At 54.8% G+C, this 24,569-nt stretch overlaps 1 protein-coding gene and 1 long non-coding RNA gene across 5 annotated transcripts in view; one reads left to right on the forward strand and one right to left on the reverse strand.

Moving 5' to 3' along the window:
• Positions 1–698: 698 nt before the first annotated feature.
• Positions 699–24,569, reverse strand: part of SH2D3C (SH2 domain containing 3C) — a 30,359-nt gene continuing 6,488 nt past the window's right edge. For 2 of the 4 annotated variants that reach the window (XM_072778012.1, XM_072778014.1), the window contains 10 exons: positions 17,742–17,781; positions 10,789–10,917; positions 9,287–9,744; positions 7,907–8,031; positions 5,612–6,147; positions 4,248–4,363; positions 3,573–3,744; positions 2,663–2,774; positions 2,154–2,360; positions 699–1,255 (listed from right to left, as the gene is read on the reverse strand). In XM_072778012.1, coding sequence (XP_072634113.1) covers positions 1,080–1,255; positions 2,154–2,360; positions 2,663–2,774; positions 3,573–3,744; positions 4,248–4,363; positions 5,612–6,147; positions 7,907–8,031; positions 9,287–9,744; positions 10,789–10,917; positions 17,742–17,781 — 2,071 coding nt within the window. In that variant the 3' untranslated portion in view covers positions 699–1,079. Of the gene's footprint in view, positions 1,256–2,153; positions 2,361–2,662; positions 2,775–3,572; positions 3,745–4,247; positions 4,364–5,611; positions 6,148–7,906; positions 8,032–9,286; positions 9,745–10,788; positions 10,918–14,668; positions 14,817–15,461; positions 15,594–17,741; positions 17,782–24,569 lie in introns of those variants that run through there. The other 2 variants (XM_072778013.1, XM_072778015.1) reach the window with 2 other exon arrangements.
• On the forward strand, positions 15,089–17,372 carry LOC140605773 (uncharacterized). Its single transcript, XR_012008332.1, has 2 exons — positions 15,089–15,966; positions 16,361–17,372. It is a non-coding gene; the product is annotated as an uncharacterized lncRNA (long non-coding RNA).

Below are 24,569 nucleotides of genomic sequence, written 5' to 3' on the forward strand. Positions count from 1 at the left end.
GAATCGTGTTGATCCACATTGCCCACCTCTCCTACCCATGGAATCCAGACAACCGCCTTCATGACCTTTCTTAGAGATTCCCTGACCTACCCACCTACACACACACACACACACACACACACACACACAGCCTTCCAAGGCCCTTCCTCTCTCTCTCTCTCTCTCTCTCTCTCACACACACACACACACACACACACACCTTCTAAGGCCCTTTCAGAGCCTGAAAAGAAATAAGTAGTTTCCTCTATTGAGAAAAGGAAAGAACTCCGGATCAGGACACCCTGGTGCCAGCCGTCCTCATTCTGTTGCTGTGATGCTGGGAGGGCCCCTTCTCCCCCCAGTTCTGTTTTTCAGGGTAGAGGTGAAATCATAAATTTCAACAAGCCCTTCCACCCCAAACATCTGGAATGCTTGGTTGTGCATTTGTGGGAAACTTTGCTAGGCTTCCCAAAGCAGGACATGGGGTGAGAATAGGGGCCCTGCCAGGATTTCTCCCCTTGCTTGGAATTGGCTGGTTCTTTCCCCCACTGGTCTGCGAGCTCCTTCAGGACTGGGACTGTGTTTCCGTATTGGCAGTTCCTGGTAGAATCTGGAACATACCAGGTGCTAAATAAGTATTTACTGTTGAATTTTTCCACCTTTCACCTGAGAGAAGAGACGCTTTGTTCCACCCCCTGGGGCTCCTGAGAGACAGAAGAAAGAGTCATAAAAGTTTATTATATGAAAGAAAGAACATGGCCTCTGTACATCTATTTACAGAACAGACAGACATATTTACAACCAGGTGGAGGCCTTGGTGTCCGTTGAGGGCAGACACCCAAAGAAAGAGGAGGTGTGAGGAAGCCTCCCATGGCTCGGACACGGGGCACCTCAGCAGGAAGGGGAGAAGCAAAAGCTGGAGGGAGGAACAGGGTTTTGGTGCTTCCTGAAGGGAGACTTGGTGGGCATATAGTAGGTGGGATGGAGCCCGGGGTCCATGCAGGACCCTGGAGGTGCAAGGGAGATCCTGGTTTGGGCCGAGAACATTCTCGAGCTGATCACAGTGTCTCTGGGGTGCTCTGGGGAGAGGTCCACGGGGGTCACAGCTCGCTGGAGCGGACAGCAGGCTCCAGTTTGTGGGACAGGGCTGTGAGAACCTTGTCAAACTTCTCATAGCGCCGGGCCTGGTTGCTGCTGGCGCCCTGGCTGCCCCAGAGGAGGCGCATCTGGAACTCTGTGCTGAACACCTCCAGAAGCTCTGGCCGGGCCTGGAACCCTACAAGACAGGGCACAGGGGTCAGGGGACTACCATCCCCAACACATCTCTCAGGGTCCTGCTCCTACAGACCCTTCTCCCAGCTCCACTAAGAATCCAACAAGCTTTGTCCATGAACATGACCGTGTTTGCAACATATAATCTTTAAGTTACTGGATGATAAAATAGTAATGTCAGTTTGAAAGGATTTTTTCTTTTTTGTATTTTTTTCAGTAAGGTTCCAAAATTTTTCTTTAGAAATGTATGCATTTTGCAAGTAAATTTTTGTAAGTAAAAACAATTTTTTGGTTCTTTCTGAAAAAGAAAAAGGCAGGAAAGACAAACACCAGAATGTTCCCACCATTTGCCTCTGGGTGATTGTGGGTGCTTTTGTGTTTTCTTTTTGCTCAACTGTAATCTCCAATTTGCCTACAATGAACTTTCCTGATTTAATAATGCCTAAAGCAGTAAAAGATGGATTGTCTGAAGCCACTCCCTCTCTGGTCCTTTCACAAGGGTGTTCCCCCTCCCCACTTGGCCTGGGAGCTCCCCTAAGGCAGGGCAGGTGTGTCTCAGCCCCAGGCCAAAGTGCTTTGCAAACAGCCTGGTAAAGCAATCCCATTAGGACATCCACTTCCCAGATGAGAAAACAGAAGCTCAGAGAAAAAGACATAGCTCTGGTGCTCTCTGAATCATCTGCGCCCTTCCACCACCACCCTGGGCCCTTCCACTAACAGTTGAACCGGTAAGTGAGTGGCAAACAGGCATAAGAATAAGGAGTCGGGGAGCGGGGCAGGACAGAGGAATGAAGAAATGTGAAGGGACCTTTGGAGGAAAAGGGAGAGCAACTCTGGTGGAGGGAGGCCCGGCCAGCGTGACCAGTGACTGTTGCACCCCGTGGATGTGACCTGTGACTCACCTTGCAGCTTGACCTCAGCGTTGGTGTGATACAGGCCTCCATGGTGCGCCACCGTGCGGGCAGCCTCCAGGTGGGCCAGCACCACCTCTACGCCGTGTTCTGTGCTGCCCCAGGGCTCAGGGCCCTCGGCAGGGGCTGAGTCACACTCCAGCAGAGTGATGAGTGGCAGCACATGGGGGAACGTGGTGTTGCTCAGCGGCGGGCCTTCTGCAGGGAGGGAGGCAGGCGCTTAGAAACCTTGGCAAGCAGGTGCACCAAGGGGAGGGTCTGCCTGAGATCTCTGACTGAGCCCCCAGGGCTCCCAACTCCCAAGACAAGCCCCCTACTTTTGGATTCCTCCAGCTGACACCACTGCAGCCTGTTCTTGGCTGCGGCTCACACGGTTGCCAAATGCAGAAAGTGAGCGCAAGAATAGCTCCAGAGCTCTCATCTTCGTCCACACTGGTCTTTGCTGGCCCAGAGAGGGGTTGGAGCCTGCCTGAGGTCACACAGCAAGGTGGGGGAGGTACCTTTGCCCTCGTTGAGGCTCTTCAGAAATGGCTTGAGCTTCTTCTCATAGAGGATGGCACCCTCCGTGTATCGCTGCCGAAGCGTGACCCATGTCTGCTCCAGCCGGGCAATCTGGGAAGAGCAGACTGTGAGCGTCCAGCTAGGGAAAGGGCCTGCATGGGCCACAAGCTACCCTGCTGAGTGGACACCCAGATATAGGATAATTGTTATTATCACAGTCACCATTCATGTGCCAGGGATGGTGCTGGCGGCTCTTCACATTCTCCCATGAGGCCTTGCAACAGCTCACATTACAGAGGAGGGAACTAAGGCTTAATGAGGGGAATGACTTCCCCAAGATCATTCCAAAATTAGGCGGCAGAGCTGGGAGTTGAACCACAGCCCCTGGGCCCCTGTTGTTACTTTTGACTAGGCATAGGCGAGCAAGTGTAGAGTGTGGATGAGGTTCAGGCTTGGAAACAGACCTGCTTCGAATCCCAACTTTTCCAGTCTCTGACGGTGTGACCTTAGGCAAGTACTGCTGTGCCTCGATTTCTCCATGAGTAAATGTGACAATAAAGACACTTGCTTCACAAGGTTGTTCTCTCAAGGAGTCAATGCTTGTAAAGTACTTAGGGTAGTACCTGGCATATATTAAGTGCTCGCCAAATGATAGCCATTTTATATTTATTCCTGAAACTCATATAACGCTCCTCACTCATTTTGCAGGTAGGCAAACCGAGGCCCCAAAAAGGGACAAGACTTGGTGTTGGAGCCGATTGCCAACTTAGAGAACTCCGTTCTCGCGGTGACCCTTTTACCAATACTGCCTAAAAGTCACCAGGTTCTTCGGGATTGGAACGCATCCCAGGGCTCCTCCAGACAGCGACTACCTGAAGCCCACCCAGCTCGAGATGCGCCCCTCCGTACCTGGGCCATATCCAGGGCGCCCATGACCGCAGCGAAGCTGAACATGTTGCCCATCGTCCCCCGAAGTTCAGCTGCCAGCTGGATGGTCTTGTGCAGAAGCGCTGCCCGCTCCTCGGCGGAGCCCGTGCAGCCCAGGATGTCCACGGCCAGCATGATGGACATGGTGTGGAACCTGTCACAGAGGCCAGGTCAGAGGCGAGGGGGCCCGAGGGGCGGAGGGCCGAGCCCCAAGTGACAGGTCGTAAAGGGTCAAAGAGATGAGGGGGCGCGGCCAGAGCGAGGGAAGGCAAGGCTACGGGCTCCTGATTGGTCGGTGTAGGTCAGGGGCGGGGCCAGGAGCTTTCGAGCGCGGGGCCGGGGAGCATCAGTGGAATTCCCCGGGCGGAACGGTGTTTAGGAAGAGTAGCCGGAGCTGATGGGCGGGGCGAAGGCTCACGCGTGTGATTGGTCCAGAGGGTGCAAAAGATGAATCCCGGGCTAGGACTCAGGCTTTGGGGAAACTAGGATTGCCGGGAGCGGGACGCCGAGCAGTTGCGATCGGTCAATGGAGAGAGGGCGTAGCCAGAACCGGGGACCGCGCGGAGAGACTCTGATTGGCCAATCGGCCACAGCCAAAGGGCAGCGAGGTAGCGCCGGGCCTTCCCCCGAGTGTCCGCGTGCAAGTGCTCGCCTCACCTTTCCAGCAGGTCTAGTCGTAGCTGCCGGCCATGGGGGAGGGTGAGCAGCTCCATGCCCCAGCGGACTCCCATTAGGGTCTGCATCTCCTTGGTAACGCCCAGTATCCTAGCAACCTGCAAGGACGCCCAGAGGGCTGATTAATTTCCTGTCGCGGCTGGCCCAGGCCATCTGGGAGTCAGAGGGCTTTATCTAGGAGGACGGCCTGGCTGGGATACAGGGTTTGAATTCCAGCTCTCACTCTCTGCCATGGAGCAAATGAACCTCATCCCCCCTGCCCCATTTCCGTGAAATGAGGGATAAATGGGAAAACGCCCAGAGTTGTTTGCTAGGTGCCAAAGGTGGCCAGGACACCCTTATTCCAGAAGGCAAACCTGAGACCCAGGGAGGAAAAGGACCTGTCCAAGATCACGCAGCTGGACCTAGAGCCCAGAACTGCTCCGTTCACGCCTAGCACTGCACAGAGCAATATCTCCACGCTCTTTTCTTGCTTCCTGAGCTGAGAGATCAGTGTGGCCCCCAAATAAAGTGCCCCCCCCCCCTCCAAACTTCAGAGGGAGAAGCTGAGGTGCAGAGAGTCTGGGTCCGTATTAAGATTCATTCAGATGTGGATGGACCTGGAGGGTATTATGCTGAGTGAAATAAGTCGATCGGAAAAGGACAAACATTATGTGGTCTGATTCACTTGGGGAATATAAAAATTAGTGAAAGGGAATAAAGGGAAAGGAGAGAAAATGAGTGAAAATATCAGTGAGGGTGACAAAACATGAGAGACACCTAACTCTGGGAAATGAACAAGGGGTAGTGGAAGGGGAGGTGGGCGGGGGGGTTGGGGTGACTGGGTGAGGGGCACTGAGGGGGGCACTTGGCGGGATGAGCACTGGGTGTTATTCTATATGTTGGCAAATTGAACTCCGATAAAAAAAAATAAAAAAAATGAAAAGATTCATTCAGAGGCCCAGGCATTGATAATTTAGTTTAGGTTATGAGTTTTGCTGACTTTGTCCACTAGGGGGAGTGGGGGTAGGTAGTCTCGGCTTTCACATTCCCTGGACCGGTGGGGCGGACTCTCACCAGTGCCTCAGGGAGCTCAGGCTCTCAGCATTGCCCAGTTCCAGTGCCAAAGGGGAGGAAGCAAGAATATATCTTTTGTAGTTGTTGTTTTTAGGAGAAAACGGAGGCCCAGAGAGGTAAAGTCATCAGCCCAGAGTCACACAGCAAGTGAGGGACTCTATGAAGCTAGAATCCTAGCCCACACTCTATATTTTGGGAATTTAGGGGTCAACTCCTCACCGCCCCAACCCCTGTCCCAAAGCCACAGGACAGAGGTGATCTTTCTGTCCCAGTGTTTTCCCAGCACCTACCAGACAGTCAACCTTGGTGACGTGCCGGGCCAGCGTCCGGGCATCCACCTCTGCTAGCAGCTCCTTGACCTTGCGCAGGAGGCCCACCTCCAGTGGCCGGTTATCCTTGGGGATCAGTAGTGACTGGAAGGTGGCTGGGTTGAAGGAAGAGGTGGCTTCCACAACGGGGGCTGTGAAGGCCCTGCCCCAGTCCCCCTCTGACGCCCCATTCTCTGACAGTTCCTTTAACCTCTCTCCATAGCTTCTGGCCTGCCGGCCAGAGGCCTCAGCCATTGCCCACTCTCGGCTGCCACGAACAGGAGGCTGGAGCTGGCAGTAATGGCCAGAGTCCGGGTCACTGTAGCTGCTGAGTGATGGCGATGGGGAGGCCTTGCAGAGCGTGTGGGAGGGGCTGGCATAAGGACCCTTGTCCGACTCCCCAGGCGGCTTTGGGGTACTTCCGGGACACAGCTGGGGTTCACTGGAGCGGCGGGTGACGGGGGAGGCAGGCAGCGCTGTGGCTGAGGGAGCTGCAGAGGTGGCGTGGACACGGGTCACTGCAGGGAGAGAAAGGGAGAGGACTAGTTACCAGAGCTCCCCACCCAGTGAAATAGGCTTCACCAGTCTTCTCAAAGGACAGGCTCCACCTACCTGATAGAGGTGATGTCCCCACCTCCCTGCACCCAGGCCAGGTCCAGCAGCCTCAGGTAAACTGACCAGGCCTCAGGATACTCTCAAATCACCTAGACCCTAGAGTTTGCTCGCTCCAACCCTCAGGCTGCTGCAGCCTTAGGGAACCATTGAACTACTTGGAGGAGCTTTCCGTAATTCAGGGATACTAATAAGCATTTGCTGGAGTTCATTGTGTGGAGTTATTTTTCAATGAATTAGCAATGATTTATTGAGTACACATGTGCCAGGAGCTGGCGACATGCTGGCCATACACTAGTCAACAGCAGTAAAACCATCATCCAAAATGAGAGGTGATGTATATTGAGCCCTTCCTGCCTGCGAGATCCTTGTTTGTATGTTAGCAGACTTAACCCTAACATCCTGGGAAGTAAGTACTTCCATGATCCGCATCCTACAAGAAGACTGAGGTTTAGAGAGGTCAGCTGCCCCGCCTGAGGTCACTGCCCAGCACATAGGAGAGCTCGGCTTTAAATCCTCAGTCCTGGACACTTCACTCTGCCATGTTACTCAGAAAATGTCCAGTAGGGGATCCCTGGGTGGCGCAGCGGTTTGGCGCCTGCCTTTGGCCCAGGGCGCGATCCTGGAGACCCAGGATCGAATCCCACGTCGGGCTCCCGGTGCCTGGAGCCTGCTTCTCCCTCTGCCTGTGTCTCTGCCTCTCTCTCTCTGTGACTATCATAAATAAATAAAAATTAAAAAAAAAAAAAAAAGAAAATGTCCAGTAAATCATTTGTGGCAAGGCATTTTAACTTTTGCATTCAGGGAAGTTGGTTTGAGGACAAGTTTGTAGTCAGGACAAATTGGTGGGTTTGTGTTCAGAGGAGAATGTGTGACAACCACGTAGACAGCAATACTGCAACAGAGCACAGGCAGGCAAAGCTTCCTTCTAGGCTGCCCGCCTCCCAGCACACTGTGCCTGCCACATGGGCAATACGCAATATGGCCTGTTAAAAATACTTTTTTCTTCCAGCAATGAAGTAGTGGCATGTTTCTACTACTAAAGACAACAGGACTTTTCTTTGTATTTTTTTTTAAGGCACAATGCTCTATACTTTCTGCTCAATTTTGCTGTAGCCCTAAAACTGCTCAAAAAAAAAAGTCTATTTAAAAGGAAAAAAAAAGTGAAAAGCACAACCCAACTAGCCTGTTTGAGCCTGCCATTTGGAATCAGGGAGGCATTAAGTCCCAGCCAATGCAAGGCCTGGCAGAGCATGTACATGTGGCAGGCACTGGGCCAGTGGGGGCTGCATGTTGCCACATGAGCCCACATCACAGCATTTGAGTCCAGGTTCAGTAACACAGTGAGCCTTTAGCAGACTTCACTGCATTCCAGGGAATGCACCGGAAACTACTTCAAGCGCAGTGCCTAGTACCCAGTAGGGGCTCAATAAATCATTGCTGAATGAATGAGCCATGGATATGTTTTGCATGTCAATATCAGTAGTTCTGCTGGCTGGATTTTTTGTGTGTAAATCCTTCCCAGGCATCACCCTCAGTAAAGAGGTAGAAACGCACATCACACACTGTAACAGAAGTCACCAAAGACCAACAGAACACTCAGGCACACACAAGGTCACTCCCACAACATTCCTCCATCTGCCCCTCCCTCTCCACTGGCCATACCAGTACTGTAGGCGGGGGAGCTGGGACTCTCAGAGATGGGTGACATGGGTGAGTGCAGGTCTGGGATCTGGTCCATGCTGAGGGCACAGTTGCGGATAGATTCCCGGGGGTGAGGCAGTGATGTGCTGTGGAGTAGATACTTTCATGAGCAGAGAGCCCAGAGGGCAGGGTCCTCAGCTGGCCTTAGGACCCCCACCTCTGCCTCCATACTGGATTGACTGAACTTCAAAGGCAGAAAAAGTTTGGAGATTGTAGTACTCATTGGCTAGTATAAGACTAAAGCCTGGAGGTGTGGGGGGGGGGGTAGTGTTTGTGCAGTCTACCACCCGCACAACTGCTCTCTTCCCTGAGAAACTTGCCTCCAAATTAGAGAACTGTCTGGGAAGCAGGCCTAGAGAAAGGATGAAGAACCTGAGGGAACCAGGCCCACCAGGCTGGCACCTCCTCACTGCTCCTACACCGTGCTCAGAATGCCAAATCCTGGCACCATTACGGTCATAGTTCTAAACCACAGGCAAAGTGGCTACTGCCCACGGAGAATCCAACCAGCGATTCTTTGGCTGACAGCACCCAGCCCAGGCTTAAGGAGATGGGACCTATCCAAGGGCTGTTGGCACAGGCTGGCAAGTCTCTTTGCAAACAACCAGGGAGGCCATAGAAATTAGGGGTACAGACTTTGGAGTTGCAGCCCTGGGTTTGAATCTCAGTCCTACCACTCCTGCAGGCGGCCTCCCCTCTCTAAACCTATTCCCTCATCTGTCAAGTGGGGGCATGCACAGGAGCCACCTCCTGCAGGAGGACATGGGAGCTGATGAGATTGGGGGCAGACAGACTCTGCATGGGGCCGGGTGCACACTAGGGATGAGTCCCTGCTGTGGCTTTTCCTGGCCTGGTCTCATCCAGCCCCAGAGGCAACTGGGTGTCATCAAACTGTTGCCGGGAACATCCCATCCCCTGTGCAGCCATTTGCACATTGCAAAGCCCTCTGCTCTGATGACCACCTTGGCCTAGTGAGGTGGGTGGGAAAGGGGGGCAGTGGCTGCAGGGACAGAACAGCACCCAAGGGGTCCCCCTAGGCTAGGGGACTTTCTGAGCAAGGGCCCTTTATGGGTAGGAACGTGGTCATGAGAGGAGAGTGGCAGGGCCCAGGGATCTGAGCTCATTGCAGCACAGCTGAGGCTGTCACCAGGGCCTGGCCACCTGCAAACCCTGTACTCAGCTGTCTCCCTCCTCTTCCTCACTGCACCCCACGGCTCCAGGACAGTAATTCCACCAGTTCAGAGTAGCTGGGCCTCCCGCTCCTCAGCAGCACTCTGATGATGGATCCCCCCCCACTTGACAAAAGGAGAGACCAAGGCCTAGTCGGGGGTCCTCGCTTACCTGGCAGGGCAGCCATCGCTGCTGCGGGTGACCTTGTCGGCGGTGAGCCCGTCGGTCATGGTGACGCTGCGCCGCTTCATGTGGCCGCCCTTGGGGCCCGAGGGGCTGGCGGGGCTGGCGGCCTTGCTGCTGCCCTGGCCCAGGCCATAGCAGGCCTCCAGGTAGCGCAGCGGGAAGGTGCGGTTGACAGGGCAGTAGATGATGGCTCCGCTCTGCTCCGACACGGCCTTGCGGCTGCCCACGTGATAGCGCACAAGGGCAGGCACGTGGTCGAAGCTCTCCTGCTCAAACAGGTACTGGATGTGGGTGTAGCTCTCACCGGCCTTCACCACTACCTTGTTGATTTTGAAGTGCAAGGCCTGGTTGCGCCAGCGGCATGTGAGCACATAGTCACCCAGGCTGGTGAGAGAGTCCCGGATGAGGAAGTCACCGTTGCGCTGCACCAGGGTCTCTGACACCTGTGGGAGGCAGTGATCGGGCTGGGGCGGGGCAGACCCGGGATCTGGGGGACACAGGGAACAGAGCTCTGGAAGGCTTGGGAAAGGGGATGCAGTGACTTGGATTCAGTGGGGTCCAGTGCACAGGAGCTCGGGAATGGGAGGACATGACACTCTGGAACAGGGACACCAGAGTCTGGGGCACCTAGGGGTCTCAGCTCTGCTCCTTCTTGGGGCTCATGTTAGACAGTGACTTCCCAATCCTTATTCCTCCAAGCACCTGGTGCTCTCCCATGCCTCCGGGCCTTTGTACGCTCACGCTGCTCTTTCTGCCTGGAACATCCTTCCGCCTCTGCCCACTTGGTGAACTCCTGTCCATCTCTCACTGACCTGCATCGCAGGGCTTGCCCACATTCCCTGCGGGATGCTCCATTCTTGCACTTCTTCTACGGGGCTCTGACTGGACTACCAGCCCTCGGGGGAAGCCACCACCCATTTTCTCCCTATATTCTTGGTGCCCAGCACAGGGCCTAGAAGAGTTGATGCTTGACAAAGATTGAGAGCATGAATGAAAGAGGGAACAGGTGACTATCAGCCTATCTATGACTCAGCACAGAAACTCAATTTTGCCCAAACTAAGAATCCTAGGCACTGACGCTCACTAACCAAACACACAAGAATCTTATGTATAGACCCACGAAAAAACAGTTAAAAATAATAGTGGCAATAATGGCAATAACAACACTAATAATGACATTGAGCCCACTGCATGTCAGACATCAAGTGAAACACTCTACCTGCATTGTTTCATTTGTTCTCACAATAGCCCTTTAAGGCAGGCACTATTTACCCTCCATCTCATAGAAGAAGAAACTGAGGCTCAAAGAGGTGAAGTGCCTGGTGCAAGGTCACACAGTCAGTAAATGCCAGAGCTAGACCTCACTGCAGTCTACTCAAACTGAGTCACCAAGCAGCGGGTCAGAGCCTCTCTAGGCAGGGCTGGCCCAGTTGGTGGGTGGAAGTGTCTAGGGCTGAGGTCCCGCCCGGGCCCCCCACCCGGCTCACCTCGCGGGGGATGCGGCCGTGGTACCAGGCATGGCTGCGGAGGTCTGTGCTACTGAGTTTGAGTTCCTCTTCCAACTCCTTGTGCAGTTTCTCAGGCGAGGAATCCAGGATGTACTTCTCCTTGGAGAACTGGGCAGGAGACAGTCAAGAGTTGGATCTGGTCTAAAGCCTTCTTCCTTCTTCTCTCTCCCAGTGCCTCCCCATCCCAGGTGAGCCACTTCCATCCCAGGACCCTGGGGAGACTCAGGCACCCGAGAGTCCCTATCCCAGCAAGAATAAGGAAATGTCAACTAGTCCTACTGTGCTCCAGGCCCTGTGCTATGCGCCAGGAGCAAATGAGGCAATAAACAAACCAGGCCCTGTCCTCAAAGAAGCTGCTAGTCTAGGCAGGGAAGCAAAAACGACAGGAACATTTGAGCAGAATGGGGTCAGCATCACCCTACTGGGCAGCAGAGAAGAGCAGAGTGGCTTGGAGAAAGGAGAAGATAAGGTAGAGGCGAGGTGGAGTGGTCCAGGCAGCCTTTCTGGAGGGAATGGTAACAACAAAACACTCACTCTGTACCAGAAACATCTAATTGACCTTGCATTGGGAAGAGGCAGGATTTCTACAGGTGGATCAGGGAGGGAAGGCAGCAGGTACCCAGGCAGAGGCAAGGACAAAAATAGAGGGCTGCAATGGCTGAGGATGCATTCTGGGATGCTGAATTATACAGTGGAAGGGTGGAGGAGGCAGCTATAAACAGGGAAGCAGAGGCCCCCACACAGGCATCTCTCCTGTCCTTTACAATTCCCGAGGCCCTTTCCTCCTTGCTATCTCAAGCAAACCTGGCTAGATGGAGAGACTGTAGCCAAGCAGGGAAGCCAAAGATCACTCAATGGAGATAATGCCCAGGACACCTCACCCTTCCACCTGCCCAAGGGGGAGACTCCTGGTTACTGTGGCCCAGGATTGGATACATAAGAGCAGAGGGAAGGGAGTTCCAATTGCCAGGTGTACTCCCCACCACAAAGCCCACCCCAATCCTGGCTGTGCCCTGTAAATTCTCCAGGCCTCAGTTTCCTCCTCTGTAAAATGTGTTATTATGACAGAACCTGCTTCACTGGGTTGCAAGGATGAAAGGAGACAATACTCCAGAGTACTGTGACTAGCCCATTGATGTCCTCATCACTGTGAGGACATGTGACATTGCTTCCTCTCCCATCCCTCAACTCCAGGCCCCAAAGATGGCTGTTCTAGGACAGGTAGATCTGGCCCCAACCTTGCCAGACAGCAGGACAGATGAAAGGGGGTACTAGAGGGCCTGGCTCAGCCAGGTGACAATCTCTCCCCAGGATCCGCTACTTACCAGGGCACAAGGGTCCTCTAATCCACTCCCTGCCTTTTCTGACCTTCCAAAGATCTCAGAGCCTAACTCTACAGCTCCATCCCCCATCCCTCTGCTGCCACACTGCTTAGTTTGCCCCAATCCACACTGCCCCCGAGACATGCTAATCCCCAGCTTCAGTGATATCTAGAGTCTCTGACTTCATTATTTCAACAGTGATTAATCCCCCACTGAGACAGGTCCTGTGCCAGGAGCTGAGACCCCAAAGTCATCAGGATAGACGACCTCTGGGAGAGCCACATTGATGAGCAACTCCAATTTTCTGAATGTTCAAAGATGCACAGAGAGCTCTGAGAACAGCTAAGACTGTCCCTCCTCATCTAGCCGGGGAGTTGAGTCACTGAAGAAGTAGGTGATGTTTCCACAGAGGCCTGCAGAAGGACCGAATGAGCCCAGCAAAAGCATCAAGGTGGGGGCAGACAGGCAAACAGGTGGAGGAAGGGAAGAGCTTCTGGGAAGACAGTGGCAAAGCTGGGGTGCTGTAGGCAGAAATGTCCTGGGGTGGGGGTGAGGAGCATCAAAGGGGGGAGAGATGGGGGCAGATGCAACAGGGCTGTCGGGCTGCCGTGGGGAGCTGGGGTTTATCCAGAGGCCACAGCAGAGCCACAGAGGGTTTTTCAAGATTCAGTCTGCTGTGTGGTGAGTGGCTCAGTGCTTTTCAGGCACTGGCAGGGAAGGGCGGGGCAAGGGAGTGGCAACTGGGGAAAGGGTGTTTAAATAGCCATTGGTGAGTATGGAGAAGAGCCTGGAGGGGTCCGGAGGATTTCAGATGGAGATCCTGGGAGGACTATGAGACTCCCCCAAGTGAGCAAAGCTGGAGCAGGAGCTGCTTGGTGATGGCCCTATGAAGATTTGGGCTTTGAGGAGCCTGTAGGGCTCTAGGGACAGATGGTGGGGGTCAGAGATGGTACAGGTCCCCGAAATGGGGATTCTGTATGCCCTCTGACCGGGATAGAAACTGATACACCTGAAGAGTAGGAAGGCTGAGGGCTGAACTGAGACCTACACTCCCGTGTGGAGCTCCCTATTCTTGGGCGTCCTTGGCCTTCCTCTCTATACCTCACCACACCCTGAGAAGGGAAGACTGGGAGTCACAGGGGAGAGCACACCGGTACCCCAGCCTTCTGGGGCTCTTCTCCTTGACAAAAAGCATGTAACTGAGAATTGACCCCAGTTCCACAGCTGGAGCAAGATAAGATGGACATGGGGCAAACCAGGGGAGCAGGCTGTGAGATAAAGAACCTGGCCACAAGACTCTGCCCACCGCCGTGTGACCTTGAGCTAGTCATTCTTCCTCTCTGAGCCTGGGTAGCCTCATCTGTAAACGGGGCGGGAGGGGGCGGGGAGACGGGGCTCCACTTTTCCATCCAGAACCAATGGTCACAGGGAGAATCTAGGGGAACCAACTTAGTCCTCCTACACACCTGAGGGTGAGGAACCCTAGGGTCCTCCTGCCCTCCTCATCACTCTCGAGCAGGGGGTCCCCAGCTCCCAAGGCTGGGGCGGGGGTGTGGGAGTTGCGGGCTGGGGCGCGAATGCAGCATCCTTGCGCCCGGCGCACCGCTATTGGCCACAGATGATCTCACCGCCTCCCCGCCTGCGCGCGCCTGATTGGCCGATGCGGGGATGCTGCTCGCCGCGGCCGGCGGGGCCGTCATTCAGGCGGGCTCGGAGCGTGTGTGTGAGCCCAGGGAAGCGCGGAGGTGACGCGCCCGGCGTCCCCCAGGGGGCTCCGAGGCAAAAGCGCAGAGACCCCCGGTCAGGGTCTTAACCCTTAACCCCCGGCCCGCGCCCGCCAAGCCCCCTCCAGCTTCCTACGGTCCGACGACCGCAAGCGAGGCCATCCCCAGATGATGCTCCGCAGAGAGGCGGGGTCCGGGTCCTCCCCTCCACCCCCTTCCGTTTAACCCTTTCACCGCCGCGGCACCGTCCCGCACTGCCCGGCCGGCTGGGCTGGGACCCCGCGCCCCGAGCCTGCCCCGGTGCACCTGGAGGGCGGGAGAGTGGCGCGCGCCCTGGCTGTCGCCCCGGAGACCCGCAGCACCCCTTCAACTTCCCGCCGCTCACTCGGCCTTCGGACCCAGCCCCCGCCCCCGGTACAATGGGGAGCCCGGTTGCCCGGGTCAGCCGCAGGGGCCGGAGCGCTCGCCGGAGCACGGGCGGGACGCCGGGCACCGCAGCTCCGGGCCCCGGGACCCCAGCTCAGCTCCGCCCGCGGAGGAAGCGGGACCGAAAAGGCAGCCCCGCAGCCCCGAGCCCCAGGAGCCGCAGCCCGGACCCTCACCCCGCGCAGGGCCGGGCGCCCAGAGGTGAGGCTGGGGCGACCCCGCCCCCTCCCGCAGCCCCTGCCCTGCCCCTGCCCTGCCCCTGCCCTGCCCCTGCCCCGCCAGACCCTGCGAGGCGCCACCGGGCTGCGGCCCCGGGTCCCCGGGCCCGGGGCGGAGCGGCCGGGGTCTCAGCCCGAGCGCCTGGCGGGAGCCGAGCCGCCCCCTCACCTGCACCTGCACGAAGGAGCCGCGGTAGAAGCAGCAGGCGGCGGCCGAGAGGGCGCTCCACAGGCTGCACCGCTCGGTCATGGTGGGGCCGGGCGGCCGGGGCCGGGCCGGTGCGGGGGGCGGCGGCCGGCGGGGCAGGGGCGCGGGGACCGACCGGGCTGGGCACCGGCTGCGCGTGCCTTTCGGCGGCGCGATTACCTCATCGCCTTGCCGGGGGAGGAGCGGGGAGGCGGGGCGGGGAGACCCCACCCTCCGGCCGGCCAGGGGAGGGGAGGGGAGGGGGCCATTGTTCCTCCCTCCGCCCGCCCCCCGCTCTCCGCCCCTCGCCCCCCGAGCCCCAGCCCCGCGGGGCTGCCTGGAGTCCGGGGAAGCGGAGCGAAGGACCCGCCTAGGGGGGCGGTCACGGGGGGGCGGGGGAGGAGGTAGCGGAGTGGGGAGGGATGCCTGGTGGGGGAGATCCTGCCTCCCCGAACCCACCGGACCCTTTACTGACCCGGAGCGGCCAAAGACTTGAATTAAATCATATCTAAAGCTGGAAAAATCCCTGTATGCGTTTGACCAAATCCTTTGTGGCCTGGGGAAATCTCCCAGAGCCCAGGATTTCTCACCCCTGATTTGGAATCAGGGACCCGACTGAGAATCCCAAGATGCCCGACTACCAGACTCTAGAGGTGCAGAGAGCCAGTAAGGCTCAATGCTCAGGGCACCAACCTGGGTTCAGCTAGCGATGCCCCCACCTCCACCCCCCAGTCCCTTCTCTTGGAGCTCAGATGCACTCATCTGGAAAACCTACCTGTGCTGACCTCACAGAACTCTTCCGAGCCTTGGCTGAGTTGATGGATGTTAAGTTGCCAGGCATAAAGTAAGTGCTCAATAAATGCATGCTATTATTGTCAAGCTGATTGTCTTACAATCTGGATGTGTCCTAGAAATTAAGGAGAGTCGTCACTGGCTGCGTCAGTCAGGCCTAGGGTCAAATCCTTGTGACTGTGACCTGCCTTGTGATGTTAGGGAGGTGAGCCCACCTTTCTAGGCCTCCATTATTCAATTGTTTTCCACAAATATATCTGAAGCTCTGAGCATAAAACGTGGAATTTTATGGCCTTGGAACTTTAGAACCCTTGACTTGGAATCAAATTATCCACATCATGGTCTGAGAACCCTGGAGTTCTGGAAGCTAGTACCCCAAGGGAGGAACGGATTATTGGTAACTGACTATTGATTCTGCCACCCTCTGAGACTTGAAACTAGAACTCATGTTCTTTTGACTTCATCCTTTAATCAGTTCCAGTGAACAGGTATTATTTCTTTTATAATATTTTTGTTTTTTAGCCCCATAAACTAAAGGGAAAATACAAAGCTAATAATACTCACAGAGATCTTACTACCGTCAGTGATGGGGATCTCACTACCTTGCCAAGTATCCCAGAACTGTGGGGTGCTAAAATGTGTGCCCTGTGTTTCTACCCACTGGTTTTGGTGCTGGTTCTCCTTGAGGCCTCTGTCCTTCTGTGGTATAAGAGCTCTGGATGAAGAGCCAGGGCCCAGATTCCAGGAGCAGCTCCAGCTCAACTTGTCACAGCCCTGGGCTGCACTTCCTGGGCTCACTCAGCTTGCTTTTTGACCTTGCCCACACTCTTGCCTCTGCTTGGATCACTCTAGTACCTATTTCTGCTTATCTTTGCTTTTCAGCTTTTCCTTTGGGCACAGGATATTGGCAAACATTCCTGGTCAACTGCAATGGCTTGGTTTCAATGCCTCCTCCTCCAGAAACCCTTCCTTGATCTCCACTCCCCATCTCCCAAGCAGAAAGTCATCTGCTACCTACTGAGATCCAATGACTTCCTATCTGAGGCTTCTGATGATAGGGAGGGGCAGATGTCTGAGCACTTCCCTTGCTGCCTCATCGCTAGACACTTACACAGAGCTTTACAGGCAGCATCTCAGATGACGGAATGTCCCCGGGGTCAGGAGCTAGGCTAGCCTGCTCTATTCCAGGCCCAGTAACCCTACTTAAGGGCATGGACTCATGGAGCCCATAGCAACCCTAGTTGGGAGGAACTGCTGTTACCCCATTTCATATAGGTGAACACTGAGGCTCAGTGAGGTGCCCCACATACCCAAAATAATGTAGCAAGTAAGTGGTAGATCTGGGACTAAAATATGTGTCTGCTGGATTGCAAAGCACAAGCCCAAACCACTGTGTGATTCTCTCCCAGTCTCCATGTGGACCAGGAGCCCTTTGAACACAAGATCTGGTGCTCGCAGCCCTCTGCTGTATGCTCTGTACTCAACACTGAGCCTGGCTCAGTGTGGGTGCTCCTGGAGGTAGAAGACCAAGGACTCTGTCCATGGTCTTGGCATCAAATAGCATTAGATTGCAGTCTCAGTTCTGCCCTGTAATAGCTGTGTGGCTGTGAGCAAATCACTGTGCATCTCCAGGCCCCAAGTTCCCCATATATAAATGGGTACAGGAAGGCCTTCCCTGCTCAGTGATGAGGGAAGAAGTCAAAGGCCTCACTCATGTACAGAGCTCAGAACTATCTCCCTTCCATTGCTGGCAGCCAGCACAGGGCTCTGCACACAGCAGGCTCTCAAAATGTTATGTTACTCTCTTTATCATCATTGTTTCAAAGCTGCATTCTCAACATTCCCAGTGCCCAGGACAAATTAAATTCGTGGTAAATGTGAGCTGAGCCCATTATCTGTGATGAAAACCGAGTCATTTTTTCTTGCTCCCACCTCTCAACACAAGCATATGCTCAGAGAACGGGTGGGATGGGGTCTGGGCATGGAGACATCCCAGGGCTCTGTGCAGTTGGCAGGTGGATGGGGTCTGGTGGTAAGAAACAGCAGGGTGTCCCATGTTTGGGTCCAGGAGAGAATGATGGCAGGCATGGGAATAAGATCCTTGGTAGTGAAACCAGATCCCAAGCTCTGCTCCAACCCCCAAGACTGGCTCTTCTTGGGAACAGGCAGTGAGGTCCACCTCCTAAGAAGGCTCAGAAAAGAACTCCGCCCTTCATGGAGCAGGCTCTGAGCTGTCCGGAGTCCCCTGCCCAGCCCCTCTTACCTTCACGTAGTCCCCGCCAGCCTCTGGCTCTCCAGCAACCCTAGAAGCAGAGAAGAGAGGTGAGTGTCACCAGCCCTACCTGGTTCCCCAGCTGCTACCCTCCACCCACCTGCCTGCTGCCAGCACCTGCCCCTAGCACTCCAGAGAGCTTATCTGAAAGCAGGAGGGGGTGTTGCAGCTGACAGCACTGGCTGGAATCTGCTGGCAGGGCTGCTCCTCTGCTCTCCAGCTGTGCGACCCTGGACAAGTCCCCTCACCTCTCTGAGCTCCAGTTGCCTGGGGATAATGACAGCCTCTGCCTCATCGGCTTGTTCCAAGAACTCTGGGAGCTGACACATGTTAATATGCCTAATGAGAAGCCTGCTTCCTGAACCAGTGTCTTCACCCAGCTTCAGCACATTCGAATGTTCTTACCTATCTCCACTCCAAGCGCTGGTGGTCCCGGGCTGGGGCTCACCCTCCTTCCCCGCTCCCCCATCCACTCTACACTCTCTCCCTAGTGCAGAATGGCCCACTCAGCAGCAGCACACTGTGCTGGTGACCATTGGCTGTGGAGTGGATCCCCTCAGCCTTAACGGTGGCCAGCAGGGGGCCTGAAGAGGCCAGAGGCTGAGAATGGCTCTTTCCCAGGGGCCAGACAAATACTACCCTTCCTTGTGAGGGATGAGGTGAGCCACCTCCCCTGGTCTTTGGCCTTAAATGCCATGGCTTTTCTTTTTTTTTAATTTTTTTATTTTTTTTTTAAGATTTTATTTATTTATTCATGAAAATACACAGAGAGGAGAGAGAAAGAGAGGCAGAGACACAGACAGAGGGAGAAGCAGGCTCCATGCAGGGAGCCCGACGTGGGATTCAATTCAGGGTCTCCAGGATCAGGCCCTGGGCTGAAGGCGGTGCTAAACCGCTGAGCCACTGGGGCTGCCCCTGCCATGGCTTTTCTGATACAGCCTGGAACTTTCCCTTCAGCTCCAGCCTGATAAACCCAACTGCCTCCTTAGCATCTCTTCGCGGATGCCCAAAGTCATTGTGAACTTGTCATATCCAAAGTAGGACTGCAGCTACCCACCCCCTGCCACCACGCCCCAGCTCCCCACATCCGCCTCCCATCTCAGTTAATGTCAGCTGCATCCTTGTCGCTCTGTCTGGCCAAAAAATCTGCAGTCATCTGTGCCTCATCTTCCACTCACACTCCACACCCAACCCATCAGGAAATCCTGCAGCTCGACTTTCAAAATAGATCCTAACCACTTCTCCCCGAGGGTCAATCCTTGCTCCATCCAGGAACCCTGTGTCCTCAGTGGAGCACACAGCAGGCTTCTCGCTGGCCCCCTGCCTGTTCTCACACCCCACTCAGCTTCCACTCCATCCCCGGCAGCACTCAGGTAAAAAGAAGCAGGTCACACAAAGCACCCCCACGCCCTCTGGGCTACCCCCTCTCACCCAACAAGATCTAAACCCCTCTCCGTGGCCTGCAAATGGTTGGCCAGGTAGTTTATCACCCAAACCAGAACTTTTGTTCCCTTGTGAGAGTAAAGAGATATCATTGTTATGCCAGAAAAATCAGCATCAACCAGGCCATATGTTCCCTAACCTACAAGGCCCTGTGTGGGTCTGTGGTGCCCAACCACCCACTTTGCCAACCACCAGCATGCCTCCCTCCCTCACTGTATCCCTCATTCTGCCCCAGGCAGATTGGCCTCCTTGCCAAGCCCACTTTGCACTTGCGGTTCCCTCTGCCTAGAATGCCCTTCCTCCATATCTTCATACAGCTTGCCCCTCCCTCTAGTTTATTTAGGGCTCTGTTTAATGCCCCTCCTCGGAGAAGCCTTTCCTGACCACCCTCCCTGGGCCTTCTCTCTCTGTCCTCAACCCTCCTTTATTTTCCTCAGCCTGCAATGATGATTTTACATGTATTGTTGCCTGTTACATAAGGGCATTGACTCTGTCTCATCCATCATTAAGCCCCCAGCACAGTGCCTGGCGCATAGGAGGAGCTCACGATTGCTTAAAGGAATACATGAACAGTAAGTACTCAGCCAGTATGGATCACTAACATTATGATTCACTTTGTCAGGCTGGGTCCTGGTTCCCTGGCTAGGACAGGCCTCAGTGTTCCCACCTACACAATAGGGAGGGAGGTCAAACATTAGGAAACTGCTTCCTCACCTCCAGAAGCCCAATATTTAAATTTAAATGTCATAAATTTAGTAAAATAAACTTAATTTAAAACATACACAAAAAAATGTGAGCTTCAAAATCGGTAAGGTAGGTATCCCTCAGGCAGAAGTCCACATGGGGTTCCCCAGCTCCTGAGGCCAGGGGCTCCTCACTGAAAGGCTGTCTGACAGCCCTCCCTGTTGCTAACCTTCTCTCCTAGAGTCTTTCCTGACTTAAGGACATAGTCCATCAAGCTGCAGCCCAGCCACAGCTGTTTTGGTTCTGTCTAGCAGCGTTGGGAGTGAGGTGGCATGGGGTCCCCTCCCCTGCGCATTCACCTCTGCCAGTTTTTCCCGGGGTGAGGTGTCCCATCCCAGAGTTTCCGGCCATTCAGTCCCGGAAATCCGCCCACTGCTGGGAACAGATTGGCCAGGACACTGGGATCGCCCTCAGAGCTTCCTCCTGCTTCCTGTCTACCTCCTCCCTGGGCCCAGGGGAGGGAGCAGAGCCTTGGTGTGGGGGGTGGCTGCCTGCACCAAGGATCAAGTGGGCTGGGGTGGTCAGAGCCAATGGGGGAGCTCAGGGCAGAGGCCAAGGCCCAAGAAGCTGCAGGCCTGGGGCCACGTTTGGACCCCCATCACCTCACCCTGCCCCTCTACAACACTCCAGGATTTCCAAGACATAACGTGACCATGTCTGCCTCTGATCCATGTCATCGTCATTGTCATCATTTGCCTAGACTATTGCCACCACCTGATCACTGGCTCCCCTGCCTCTATGTGTGTCCTCTGTGACTTGTTCTCACTCCAGCAGTCCAAGCACTCCTGTTAAAATGAAAGTCAGGCCCGGATTTCCTCTGCTTCGACCCACCAGGGTTGGCCCCCAGTGTCACTCAGAGTAAGGGCTGAAGTCCCCTTGACAGCCTTGCGGACTAGATCCCCACCATCTCTCCCACCCAATGTCCTGCCCTGCTCCCCTCACTTACGATGCTCCCACCATGCTCCATGCTCGGCTTCTTGCAGGTTTTTGTTCCTACTGCAGGACCTTTGTACTTTCTGTTCCCTCTGCTGGAATACTTTCTCCCCAGATACCACTGAGCTCCCACCCTGCCCTACATCAGGTCTTTACTAAAATGTCCCCTTGAGCTCAGCACAGCCTTCCCCTGCCACCTGTCTGAAGTGAGAATCTCTAAACACACCCTATCTCCCTTCTCTCTGGTTTTACTCCACTGCACATCTGACCTGCCATGCATGAACAATCTTCTTTCATTAGAACATAAACTCCGAGAGGACAGGGATTGGGATCTGCCAAGAGCAGTGCCAGGCACCCCACAAAGATTTTGTTGAATGAATGGGTGTCACACAGCAGCCCTGTGCAACAAAGTCTTGTTCTCATGGCTCAGCACTCTGACACAGCCATCCCTCCCCTCTCCCCTTGCTCTTCCTTGCACTCTAGCCTGCTTGCACTTCGTCCAAAGAGCTCTGCTCCCTCCAGCCTCAGGGCCTTTGCACATAATGCTCCCTCTGCTTGGAAGTCCTCTCTCCCTTAGGGCCAGAGTGGTTCCTATGTGGCCTTCAGATCTCAGTTCACTTAGAGATTTCTAGAACATTCTCCCTCCCATTGTAATCATCAAATTCAGAAATCAAAGCTTCCATTTTTAAAGGCTCCACTCCACCAATTAATTAACTTATTTTTTACTGGGGATCCCTGGGTGGCTCAGTGGTTTAGCGCCTGCCTTGGGCCCAGGGCATGATCCTGAAGTCCTCGGATTCGGATAGAGTCCCTCATCAGGCCCCCTGCATGGAGCCTGCTTCTCCCTCTGCCTGTGTCTCTGCCTCTCTCTCTCTCTCTGGGTATCTCTCATGAATAAACAAAATCTTAAAAAAAAAACCAACAACAACAACTTATTTTTTACTTTGTGGACTTAAAAGGCACTTCCTCTCTAATATTAGTGGTGGAATCAATTAATAAACAATACTGACAATCGAGCTAAATCAGTCCCATTAATCAGCCACATTAATTATTCAAATAACCAACCCCTTTAGTTGCCTGTATTAACTGATTTGTTCTGATAACTGATACCACTTATTGCATACATTAGCTTAATTAATTGGATTAATGAGCAGTAATTAGAGCCCATTATCCTTTATTTCCCCAACACAGGTTTAAATCTGAGCTTTGCTTTCAGGGCCTCCATCCTGGCCAGGAGAAAGGGGGAGGCTCCCCAGGGGATCCTGGAGGAGAGGCACTAGAGAGCACCTGCTGTCCCATCCCACCCTGACCCTCCCTTGCCAGGGGCAGCCCCACCCTCTGCAGAGGCCAGCTGCCTGTCTACCTTCTCTCTGACCCCCATGGGCCTCCAGGCCTGGCCATATGGCCTCAGGTGGACCCTTCCCCAACCTCTGCCTCCTGCTTCTCAGCTTTACCCTGCCTCCTCCCCTCCAACTGCCTCTTCTGTAAAATGGGCATTAAGCGTCCCCTCAGATCCACAAGCATCCTGAGAAGGAAGGGTGCAGAGTTCCCAAACCTAGGTGTCTCCTCTTGCTGCTCAAGCTCCCAGCTAAGGAGACCTCCCATTCTGCCCTTGGTGGGGGGGGTGTTGGGAGGGTCGGGGAAGTGGGGACTGCAGATTCTTTTACCTTTCACTGCGACCATCATTCACCCTGACAGAAAAGCAATACTGCTTGCTCTGTGCTCTTTAGTTTTTAAGTTCCTGGGTGGAGAGGGTGGAGGTGGAAAGCCCTGTCTTTCCCCGGGCACCCTGCCTTGGGGCTTTCGCGATTCTCTGCCAGGTAGGCTCTTGGCTTTAGCCCCTGCCCCACTCCACCTCCAGTAAGATGGGCCACCACTGTCTTGAAGACATCCCTGCTCCTTCTCCACCATTCTGTGCCCTCTGTCTTCTTGACAGGGGTGAGCCTGCCAGCAGGAGTTCACAAATGGGACCAGCCCTGTGAGGTTAGGGCAGATGGGGGCTACTCTTTCCAGGGCAGACCTGAGGTTTTGGAGCCCTGAGAGCTACTAACAGACCCTCAAAATCTGCTGGAGAAGAGGACAGGGGAGGGCATGTGTAGCATGATGACTCAATGCCTGTGATCTGAAGGCCTCCCTTGACAGGGGAGGAAGCTGAGGTTTGCGACTTGATCCAGGACACACAGCTGCTCAGACTCTCGATCTGGGTTGGCTCCGCTTTGTTCCTTGCATGAGGCAGGCTCCCCTGGAGAAAGGGGACCACTCCAGGGTGGGGACCATCTCCATGAGAAGGTGGGGAGGGAAGGGCAAAGAAAACTAATATTTCCACTGGACCATGGGCCCAGAATTGATGTCAAGAAGGAGAAATGGGGCAGGATGGGAGGAGAGAAGACCCTCTCTGACTCCGGAGGGAGGAAGCCGCTTGAGCCCCGAACATCCCCCTCTTGGGGCTTCAGTGAACTTTTCCATGACACGGGCGTGGTGATAGCAAGAGCAGCTCCTATACACTGGCCCTTCCCTGGGCCTTGCCCAGGACAAATGCTCTACCTCATCTAGTCCTCACAGTGTGTCCGTGAAGTGCGTGCTCATATTGTCCCCATTTTACAGTTGGAGAACCTGAGCATCAGACGGGGCAAAGGGGCTGCTCAACATTGTTCAATCAGTGATGTCCCCAACTTCCTCTCCAGCTCTACTCCATGTGGGTCCAGGATTCTGCAAACAAGGTCCCCTGAGGGTTTCAGGGTGGGGGTATGTGGTTCCAGCTGGAGGTGGGAGTACTGTCTGTCCTTCCTGAGCCAGCACAGTTCCCACAGCCAGAGGCATCCGGGGGTCTCAAGGAGGACTGTGAGAAAGTCTCCACAGGAAATGAGAGCCGGGAGCAGCTGGGCCCCTTCGGAAGACAAGGACCAGCCGCCCAGAGCCTGAGGAGGCCCATCAGGCTGAGCCCACCACAGCCCCTTCCCCTCGTGGGTAATCACTACCAGATGCCCAGCAGCTGACGTCACTCTGCAGGGCCGAGAGGGTCGTGGGACTCTGGAGAGTGTTGGGAATTCTTGGACCAGGATCAACATTCCAAAAGGAAATGGGATGGGGGGCAGATTCTTGGCCTGTTCTCAGTGCCTGGCACCAGGACTGGGGCACCCACATCGCAGGGTGTCCCTGGCTCTCCTGTGGGGTGCCACCTGCTCCAAATCTCCCTCTGAACAGCCCTGAGAGTGAGAGTGAGAGTGGAGGGGCCTGGGTCTCTGTGATCTGGCAGGGAGGAAAGAATGCTTGGGTGTGACACTTTACAATGAGTGGAACTGCATTCAAACCCTCCTCAAAGGAAAGGTCCTCGTAAAACAGAAGTCTGAGTGAGGCCCTCCTCTGCTCAAGGCCAGCAATGGCCGCATCTCCCTGGGTCAAAGCCAGGTCCCTGCCGGGCCTTCCAGGCCTTCCATTATCTGAACCCGTTTCCTCTTTGGCCTCGCCTCCCATTACTCCACTCCCCAGCCCCCATCCTCATCTCCTCCAGCCACTGTAGGTCTCGGCTGTTCTTCACACATGCCAAGGATGCTCCTACCTCAGGGCCTTTGTACCTACTGTTCCCTTGGCCTGGCACACTCTTCCCCAGATATCAAGAGAGTTTGCTCCCTCATCCCTTTATTCAAACATCACCTGAAAGAGAGCTTTTTCCTGGCTAACCTTCCTAAATCGCTACCA

Source organism: Canis lupus, chromosome 16, assembly GCF_048164855.1.
Source record: "Canis lupus baileyi chromosome 16, mCanLup2.hap1, whole genome shotgun sequence".
In the NCBI taxonomy this organism is placed as follows: domain Eukaryota; kingdom Metazoa; phylum Chordata; class Mammalia; order Carnivora; family Canidae; genus Canis; species Canis lupus.